This window comes from Panthera onca, chromosome D4 (genome assembly GCF_046562875.1).
Source record: "Panthera onca isolate mPanOnc1 chromosome D4, mPanOnc1 haplotype 2, whole genome shotgun sequence".
Lineage (NCBI taxonomy): Eukaryota > Metazoa > Chordata > Mammalia > Carnivora > Felidae > Panthera > Panthera onca.
This window is the reverse complement of record NC_138351.1, coordinates 93,721,941-93,731,995: the sequence shown is the minus strand read 5'-3', so window position 1 is coordinate 93,731,995 and position 10,055 is coordinate 93,721,941. Positions and strand designations below refer to the sequence as shown.

General features: G+C 65.3%; 1 protein-coding gene across 3 annotated transcripts in view; it reads right to left on the bottom strand.

The window, feature by feature from the left end:
- Window positions 1-10,055, bottom strand: part of NACC2 (NACC family member 2) — a 67,536-nt gene continuing 57,481 nt past the window's right edge. For all 3 annotated transcript variants that reach the window (XM_078436203.2, XM_078436205.2, XM_078436204.2), the window contains 4 exons: window positions 5,486-5,650; window positions 3,373-3,478; window positions 2,927-3,024; window positions 1-1,584 (listed from right to left, as the gene is read on the bottom strand). In XM_078436203.2, coding sequence (XP_078292329.2) covers window positions 1,079-1,584; window positions 2,927-3,024; window positions 3,373-3,478; window positions 5,486-5,650 — 875 coding nt within the window. In that variant the 3' untranslated portion in view covers window positions 1-1,078. The remainder of the gene's footprint in view (window positions 1,585-2,926; window positions 3,025-3,372; window positions 3,479-5,485; window positions 5,651-10,055) is intronic.

Genomic DNA, 10,055 nt, shown 5'->3' with positions numbered 1-10,055 from the left:
AGGCAGGGCCCGCAGCACCCTCCTGTGTCACTTGCCCCGGCTGCTTCTCCCTGCGACGGCCCTGCTCTGCACAGGAGGGAGGTGGGACCCAGGGCCCGGCGGGGCCCGGATACAGATGACCCAGCCCCCGGCCACAGTGGGTTGGAGGCAGGGACACCAAATCCCCCCTAATTTTTTGCTCTTTTGGGTCTGAAAATTTTCAAACCATACATGAAATAGATCTGAATTAAGACAAAAACAAATAAACAGACAAACGTAATCCCAACGTGGCTGAGGGCTGTGGGGCGGCACCAGGGCCGTGGCCGCGCCCCACAGGATGGCAGGTGGCCGGGCGGGAGCCGCGGGCGCTCATGGCAGCTGGCCCAGCCTGTGGGGCCCCGGTGCACCAAGGACCAAGGAGCTGGGGGACCAGGGGAGCCCACGGGCACAGGGTGGGAGGGCAGAGATGCCGGAACCCTGCCTCCTCCTGTGGGCGGCCCATCCCGCTGCCCCCGCACACGCTCAAACACACACGCACACGCACACACGCCCTCACGCGCTCCCACACCCCACGCACACAGTGGACCCGGAAGGCCTGACCCCCGAGTCTCAGGAAGAAGGAAAACCAGAGGAGTTTGGCCCCCGGGGGCCCAGCCCTGGCCCCTGGCCCCAGGGGGGTGAGCAGTGAGTGTCAGGGGGCGCGGGCCCCACACCCCAGGCCCCCTGGGCAGAGGGGGCGGGCAGGGCGGGGAGGCAGGGCAGGCAGACCCCCCCCTCTCCCCTCCCCCAGGCTCTCGTCCCCGTCCCCGCCCCCGCGAGGGGTGGGGGTGGGGCGGGGGGCGGGGCCACAGCCTGGAGGCTAACCTAGCAGATATCAAAAGGGGCCCTGGGACCTTCCTCGCGAGGTCACCGGCGGACTCGTCCTTACAGTATATCGAATGCGTGTGTTTCCTTCATCAACTTTAAATACAAGCAGGATAAAAATCACATTTTTTTCAGGCAACAGTAGCAGTTCCGTAGGTAAGTGGCTTGATCACATTTGTTGTATTAGTAACGCATGCAAGCAGCTGGAAAACCGTCCCGCGGGCCGGCGGCTCCTCTACAAGGTCCCTGCGTAGGACGCCTCCTGTCTCCGGGCCGCCGCGGGCGTCTGCGGCCGGCTGGAGCTGGTGCCGCCCTGCTCGAAGGGCTGCGGGGGGCTCTGGGCGGCCGCGGGCGGCGGCTCGGGCGCGGCCACCTCCTGGATGACGGAGCCCGCCCCGTCCGCCTCCTCGCCGGCTTCGAACGCGGGGTTGTTGGCGGCGCTCAGGTCGACATTCACGGCGTCAGTCCTCAGAGCCACGATGGTGGCGGCGTCGGCCCGCCGCTCCGCGTAGATGCGCTGCTCGAACACCTGCGCCGCGGCGGGCGGGAAGTCGGGGTCGAGGGGCGGGCCGGCGGCGGAGGAGCCCATGACCGTGCGGTACATCTCCACGCCCTCGGGCAGCATGGACTTGATCTTGGGCAGCCAGCGCTTGCGCACGCGGCGGGCGTTGGTACACATGTCCGCCGCGATCACGTTCATCTCACTCTCCTTGAAGCTGGGGGCGAAGTTCTGGCAGTACACTGCGAGCACAGGGGTGCGGGGGCACGGGCTGAGTGACCCCCGCCTCCCGAGGTGCCGCACCAGCCCCGGGGTCAGGGTGACCCCCGCCTCCCGAGGGGCCCCACAGCCCCGGGGTCAGGGCACTTATTTGCTGGAGTGGCCGCTCCTGAGCCAGTGGGGGCATGGCTGGGGGCCTCCAGAGACCTCATGGCCACCCAGGCCTCTTCTGGCCTCAGCCTGAGGACAGGGGGTCACCCTTCTCTCCACTCAGTCCTGGAGACCCTGCCCTGCTCCCTCGGGACAACTGGCATCGGGACACAAGGCCGTGGTACCTCCCTGAGCACCCACTGGCTGTGTGGCCTTGGGCAGGTCCCTGGCATCTCTGGGCCTCATTTATCGCTGCCCCACCCACCCTGGGTCCCAGACCTGCTCAGACAAGCCTGATGGGTAACCCTGCCCTGGCCAGAAAGGGAGTCGGGGCAGGGAGGGCAGGCAGCCCTCGGCACCTGCTAATCAGAGGCGCTTCCTCACAGTCTGGACAAGGAGCGAGGCGGAGCTGGTCAGCCCCTTCCCCCGGCCCAGCCCGAGCCAGGAGGAAGTGAGCCCCGGTGGCCGCATCCGTCGTCATTGAAAACGGTGCCGAGCCTCTCCTTGGTCCTCCACTGGGAGCCACAGGACCCCGCTCTGCAAGCCACCTGGGAGCCAGAGCCAGGTCCCCAGGGCAAGCCCCTCACAGCAGCATCGGCCGCACACCTCCCGGCCTCTTCCCGGAGCCCCACTGGCACTGCACGCTTTGGGACTCCCATTATCCACCACAAAGGCCCCTCTTTGCTCTGAAACAGAATTAGCCTCACAAGAGATGTTTTCCAAGCAAGGAAATAAGACAGTGTCTCGCGAGCCGACGGCCGCAGGAGGGCCGGCTCTCGGCCCGTCTGGCCCGATCGGAGCGGGTGGGCTCCTCCCGAGGCCGGGGCTGGGGCCGGGGGGGCAGCAGTCGGCTGCGGAGATGGACCGGCTCCGCCCCCACGCGCCCAGGAGCGGGAGGCAGGAGCCAGCAAGCAGATGGCAAAGGCTCAAAATAACCTCGAAATGTAAATAAGGGGTTTTGTTCAAAAAGGAAAATTAGATCTATTTCACATATTAAAATAGTTTCGCACGCAGCTGAATCCATCATGCTTGGAAACCTACCAAGAACGTTAGCACCTCGAGACCTGGCTCCTGAGAGCTGTTCTTTTCTCTTTCCCCCCAGCCCTGTAGGGCCAGCCTGGTGCCGGGGAGAGGCCGCCTGCCCCGCCCCGCCTGAGGTCCCCGGGGGACCCCGCCGCTCCTGCGCCCCCGACCCGGGAGACCCCGTCCACTTACGCTTCACAGCGTTCAGGACCCGGCTGTCCAGAGGCTTGCGGCTTGGGTCACTAGTGGACGATCGGATGCCGGTGCCACAGCTGTTGGCCAGTGTGTTCCTGGCGGTGGGGGGGGGGGGAGGGGTAGTCAGAGGTGCCACGGGAATGGGGCTTTCCCACCCAGAAGTCTACCTGCCCCCCGCCTTGTGCTGCTCCTGACTTCCAAGGGTGCAGGGGTGGGGAACAGGCCCGCCACCTTCTGACCCACCCATGAAGTGAAGCACGTAGGTCTTTGTTTTAGAGGGGGGGTGGTCCACAGCCCTCCCCAGACCCAGGCCCCCCCTCCCTCACCTCCACAGTCCCCGGGCCGACACCCAAGTGTGAAGTCAGTAAGGTGGGGGGCCTCACACGCGAGAGGCGTCAGCCACGGGAGACCCTCGAGGCTTCTGCGCCTGCCCAGGGACCCACCTGTCAAAGAAGGTGGCGAGGAGCCGTCTCAGCAAGACCTTGTGCTTCACCCCTGCGCAGAGGTGGCAGTTCATCAGCTGACCTCGTGTGATGTAGACGCCAGAGCCTGTGACCACCAGACACAGAAGAGTGAGGCGCTCGGCCTCACCACCCACACAGCCCAAGGCCAGGACCTCCCCGGGAGGCTCCTGGGGCCAGAGCGGGTGCGCAGGGGGTGTGGGGAGCGGCACAAGGCCACCTGACTTCTGGGTGCAGCACCCCAGGGCGTGCCCTGTCACCTGGGGGAGGCAGCCTTGGCCACATGTCCCCAGATCACCCTGGCAGCCTCAGGGGGTTTCTCTGCTCAGCCTAGGGTTTGGGCAACGCTCCTCGCCTCTCTATCCCTTCCCCAAAACCAAAGCACCTCGGGCAGCGCTGGGGCCTGGAGTTCTGGAGGTCACCGGGCCCTGTGCCTGTGGGGGGAGGGGCGCCGCCAGCCCAGGGCAGGGGTGGGGGCAGTGAGCCCACACGGTACTGTTTACCCCAAAGAAACCTGGCAAGGCCCAGGGGCCCAGCAGGGCGTGGGCCAAGCCAGCAGAGGACACAATGCCCAGAGCGTGGGGTGGCCTCCATGTAACGGACGCTGCTTGTGGAGAAAGGAGCCGGCACCGGACGATGCCCCCGACCCCCTGAGACAACAGTGCGGTAAACCCCAACGGGCTCTGGGGCCTCCTGAAGCCTCCTTCAGGCCTCTATGACCCCAGCTGTCACAGACCACGTGCTGAATCTTGTGAAAAAGACAAGAGTGGGGGGGGCTCCTTTCTCGGGGGGCAGGGTGGAAGGAAGACACAGGAGGTGTTCTTGCGTGTGGGTCCCCAGCTGGGCGGCCTGGGGCTGGCTTCCCTCCACGGGCCAGGTCTCCGGGGGAGCCTGGGCCCACTGTTTAAACAGACACGTGATTCTGGATGGAGACCACCGCCGGGGGCGTCGGGTCAGTGTGGCCTGACGGTCCTCAGCCACAGCATGCCAGGTGTCCCTGAGGGCCACCCCGCTCACGTCTGCAGAGGCTCCAGCCCAACAGCAAAGCAGGTCACTCTGAGCCACACGGGGGACACCCCCTCGTTGTGGGGAAACCTGTAAAGGGGGGGCTGGGACACAGTGGGGCCTGGGAACCTGATATCCAGCTTGCGTTGGGCCAGGGATGGTGCCCAGGCCTGGCCCCCGCCCCCAACCCCCAACCCCGACAGACAGGCTGTTAGCTGAAAGGCAAAGCCACCCCTCTCTGCCCTGTTCTAAGGTTGCCTGTTTGGACAGTGGCTCCCAGCAGAGGGGACAGCTCAGGCAGAACCCTATGATGCTGCCCAGGGCGTGGTGGTCAGGAGTGCCCAACAGGAACGGGGGGGGGGGGGGGGGCAGAAGCTCACAGAAGGTCCACGCCAGCACTGGGGGGAGGGAAGGAGCCCATGGGTCCTGGCCAGCCTGTCAGGGGCTCCCCCGGCCAACCAGGAGACTCCTGGAAAATGGCTCCACCTCCCTAGCGAGGGGGACAAATGGCTCCACCTCCCCACCGAGGGTGACGGCAGCATCTTCTGTCTTCCCTGTGAAGAGCTTTAGAAATCTACGAGGGGCCTGCGAGGCCAGATGCATCCTAACGTTGAAAAGATAAGTATTTCTGACAAAGGCACCGGGCCCTAATGGGCTTTCGGACTCTACTGTGTCGTTCGCTTTTGCAGAATTCCGTTTCTGACTCGGACCTGCGTCTGGAGCCTCCGGTCGCTACCCGTCAGCGCAGCGATGGGGCGCTCTGGGACTTGGGGGAGGGGGGCCCGTGTGCTGTATTCGATTTGGTTTTATCTGCCACCTAAATTAAAACACAATCGTGATTGCAGCCCCTGCCAATCAGATGCGCGACCAGCCCAGGGGATTCAATTAAAATGCTAAATTAATTCAATTGAATAACTCCTCTTAATGACACATTCTCCTAAAAGGAAATTAGAGGAAATTTAAGATGTTCTTTTTTTTTTTTTTTTTTTTTTTGACTGATTAGTGATGAGTACATTGTTCAGAGCTCTGAGGAAAAAAGATAAACGAGGGCATCTGCACACAATAGACAGGGCGGGGAGGGGCACTTCACCTGCCACCAGCTCTAGCTTCTCGCCAGGGTCCCCTTCTGAGTAGAGCTTGGGGTGACAGCGGTACCCGATCTGGCTGATGAGGCTGGCGGGCAGCGCCACCAGGTCGCGGCGGATGAGGACACAGGAGCGGCTCTCCAGTGGCATGGGTTCTGGTTTCTCTTGCACTGCGGACACAGACCCGATCCGGTTAGGGGTGCTCTCAGGCACGGCGATGGAGATCCTGCCCAGCCAGGCTCGGGTCAGACCCTCCACGGTGGGCTCGACTGCTCCCTCCCTGCCTCGTTGCCCTCCCCACTCTCTCCCTGTCCACCTCACCCTGACCTCTGCGGGGAGGACCAGAGCGGAGAAGCGAACGGAAGAAGGCAGGGAGGGATGCCCACCCAGACCTGTGAACAAGCTACGAGGGCCCGGGAGGTGCCCACCAGACACAGGCCTGCAGATCAGGCAGGACGGGGGGCTCAGGACGGCATGTGCAAGGGGCTGGTCGGAGGGCAGCCGGGCTGGCCCCGAGGTCTCATCGGGCACTCTGCCGGGTGGAGTGCAGGCCTGGAGCGCATAGGGCCTGCACTGTGCCCCTGGCCTGATGGCTGGGGGCAGTCCCATTCCACAGGTGGGGGCACACAGGGCCTCTGCCTGCCAGTGGGCACTTCCCGGAGGCTGTGCCATGCTGCCGGGACGAGAGACAGTTCCGTAAGTACCTGCCAGCAGTAAAGCTGGGCAGTGGCACTGTCGGGCAGGGCACCCAGGGCACCTCCAGCCCTCCAGGTGGTCTGGGAATGCTCCTGACAAACCACTGCCAGCTGACAGTCAGGGGCCCCTGAGCTCGCCGAACCTGCAGCTACGATGGGGCAGGGGCTGAGCCCACTCTGATGTCCCCAAGCCACACAGGAGCATAACAGCAGCTGGACGTCAAGGCCACTGTCCCCCCACCCCCTCCCCTCCCCTCCCTCCCGAGGCCCCACCCTCCACCCTCCCCTGGCTGGGACACAGGCCCTCTGGCCGGTCTCTCAAGGCCGGGGTGGGGGCTCGAGTCTACTGGGCACCAGCCACACCGAGTGCCGTCCAGGTGCTGGGGGGCCGAGGAGAGGCCCTCGGGGGATGCCCCGTCGGGGGCTCATCGGGTGGCCAGTCTGGGTGGGGAGAGACACCACAGGGAGGCTCCCGTGGTGGAGAGGACCGAGCCCCACCAGGCCTTGTGTCCCAAGACCCCTTAAGCAGGTGCCCCCAAGTCCAGCCCCACATCCTCCCCCATCTCCCTGCAGCCCCCTGGTCTCCTTGCCCCCCCTCCCCCCCAGCAGCCACACAAGCCGCACGCTCACCACAGGGTCAGCGAAGGGCCTCTGCGCGGGGCAGGGCTCCAGGGCAAAGCCCCCCGCCACGCACATGCTGCCATCAGCCTGGCACGCTTCACCCCGCCTCCCTCACCCTGTGTCCCCAGCACACGGGCCACTCTGGGTCACCTCCCAGGAGGGCCACCTGCTCCCGGCCAGCTGCTGTCACTGAGAAATCACAGCTGGTCCGGGGCAGGGGACTCCCCCACACAGCTGGCAGAGAGCACGGCCCAGCCCGCCCTCAGCCACCCAGACACGGGGGCAAGGTCTGCATGCCGGCAGGGGCCTCGGGCTGCTCAGAGGGTCACTCAGGGTTGGGCCCTCATGGTCAAGGACAGCAATTCTCTGTAGCAGCCTTAGCGGCTCCTGGGCCAGAGGGGGGTGGCTGCAGAACCTTGTAGTGCCCAGATACCTGGAGGGCAGGGCCAGGCTGGAACCTGCTCTCCATCAGGCTCCAGGCGGGGACACCTGGCCACTCAGGCTGGAGCAGTGGTCCTGTCCCTTCGGCATTGTGACCCATCCCCGCTTAGGGGGTCACAGGAAAATTCAGCACCTGGCCTCACTGTGGCAGGTGCCAGGTTGGGCGGGGCCACAGACCTGGCAAAGCCACACGGGGGCTGCTGCAAAGGGGCTTCAGGAGGTAGGGTGGCAAGGAAGCGTCTTGGGCAGACCCTCACCCCCAGGCGGCCAGAACCCGGCAGCCTCAAGCTCCCGTCGGGGCGGTGGTGGGGGCCGGCCTCCTGGAGCCACAGGAGAGCCCCTCGGGAGAAGGCAGGCTGGGCTCCAGTGCCCAGCACCCCCCCCCCCCAGATCAGGGCTCAAGTGGGGGGGGCAGTCGCTCTGGGGAACGGGAGGCACCTCCCACCAGGTGTGTGTGGGGAACACGGGTGGGGGCAGATGAGCAGAGAGCAACAGAGAACCTTCCAAACCTGGCATACCCGGGGGCTCAGGGAGCACAGGAAAAACAACCCGGGTGGTATTTTAAAACATAATTACCCGCCCCCGCCCCCCCCCACGGCCTGCTGTGATTACACACGCAGACGCAGACGCAGAGCCAAAGCCAGCGCCGCGGCATTTACATAAAGAGCGCTCACCAACAGAAATAACGGCGTCCACAACGCAGCCTGCCGTGTTTCTCCAAACAGCAGAAGTTGTTTCCGCTCCTCTCGCCTGCCCCCCGACCCGCCCCAGCGCCAGCCCCAGCGCCAGCCCCCCCCCCCCCCCCCCCCGGTGCTGGCTCCCGCCCCTGCCCCCCACCCCCGGCCCCTGGCCCCCAGCCCCCTACCCCCCAACCGCGGCCACCAGTCCCCCGCCCCCCACCCCCGGCCCCCAGCCCCCGCCCCTGCCCCCCACCCCTGGCCCCCGCCCCCCGGCCCCCTACCCCCAACCCCGGCCACCGGCCCCCTGCCCCCGCCCCCCACCCCTGGCCCCCACCCCCGGCCCCCGCCCCCAGCCCCCTACCCCCCAACCCCGGCCACCAGCCCCCTGCCCCCGCCCCCCAACCCTGGCCCCCACCCCCGGACCCCCGCCTCAGCCCCTGGCCCCCGGCCCCCCGCCCCCGGCCCCCAGCCCAGCTCCAGAGAGCCAGAGACCAGCAGATCCAGAACACCCAGAACAGCCTCTTCTATTTCTGCTCTGCCTAGCGCCGGATACTGCGCCAGCTAAAAATACCCGAACCCGCGTGGTGGCTCATCTGGAAAGGTGCTCCCAAAGCCTCCCCTGCCCCTGCCCCTGCCCCTGCCCCTGCCCCGGGCCCCAAGTCTCCTCCTCCTAGGGAGAGGAGGGGGCAGCTTACAACCAGGTTCTGGGAGCCTGGGAGAGCGTGCACCGGGCCCCTCGCGAGTCCCCGTGGCCTTCGGGCAGGCGTCCCTGACTGCGGGGCTGGCGGGAGGCCCCTCGGTGGGCTGTGGGCAGGGACACGGCAGCCCACAGACGGACCCACGGATCACACTGAGGTCACTCGGGGACTGGCCACCGCGGCGGAACCACCACCCTCACCGTCAACGGCCTCATTTTCAACCAGCAACAGCTCCAGTCTCCAGGACGGTGGGCTCCGAATATTTTGGGCGCATGGAATTTGGAGAGAAGCACATGAAAGTGAAGAGCAGTTAGGTGTTTGTCCCGAGAGGTGAGCAATTGCTCTCCCTGTAGGAAAGGTGAGTCCCGGTGAAAAGGCCTCTACGGAATGATCCGGAACAGTAGCTGATGTGGGCCAAAGGGGCAGCCGCAACCAAGGACAGGCAGAGTTTCCCTCGGATCACCGGACAGAGAAAACTGTAACTGTGGACACAGGACTCATGGGTGGACCCGCCAGGGACTCTGGGCACCAAGGAGGGACCCAGCTGCTCCCTGACTCGGTGACGCTGCGTGAATCCAGCCGGCGAGGACATCGTGCTGGGTGAGAGGAAACCAGCACAGAAGGACAAGTCCCGTCAGATTCCACTGGCTGTGGGGCCGAGAGGAGTCGGACCCAGAGACAGCGCGGGGGGCAGGCTGGTCGGTGTGACACGGGACCGAGTTCGGTCTGGGAAGATGGACGCTCCTGGGGACGGACGGAGGGGACGGCTGCACGGCAGCGTGAGCGTGCCCGACGCCCCCGAACTGTGCCCTCAGCAACAGCTGTCACGGCAAATCCTGCGTCACGATATTCCAGCCCAACAACACGATTCTCTTGAAAGAATGAAAGGCCTCTGTGGGAGACGAGGGCTGTGGTCCTCGTTTCGCGGTCTGTTAGGCACGGATAGAAGGCAGCGCTGGTGACGCAGGCCCGCAGGGACCCCGGGAGGGTCACTGACCTCCGTCCCTGCACCTTCTCACCCTCCTGTGGGTCACTGACTGGGAACCTGGAGAACGCGCTGGACTGTCTCCCCGAACAAGACACACAGAGTCCCCAGCCCACGGGATGCCGGTGCATCGCCACGCCCCAACGGTGTGGCCTCTGTTCCTGTCCCCAGATGCACAGGGTGTCTCCGGCGGCCCCTCGGAGATGGCCTAGGCAGCCCCCACCCTCGGCAGGGAGCCCCCACCAATGTGTGTGGCCGCCAGCAGGTGACCGAGCCCCTGGGAGGTTGCGCGCGGAGGTGTGGGGACAAGGAAGGGGACACTCAGAGAACGTGTCATTTGTTAAAATGGCACAATAAGAAATCGAACCCCTAGTCCTTGATTATATCGGAAAACACAACTTAAAGCCAAACGGAAAGAAAAAGGCCGGTCACACTACCCACTTTCAACTCACTAT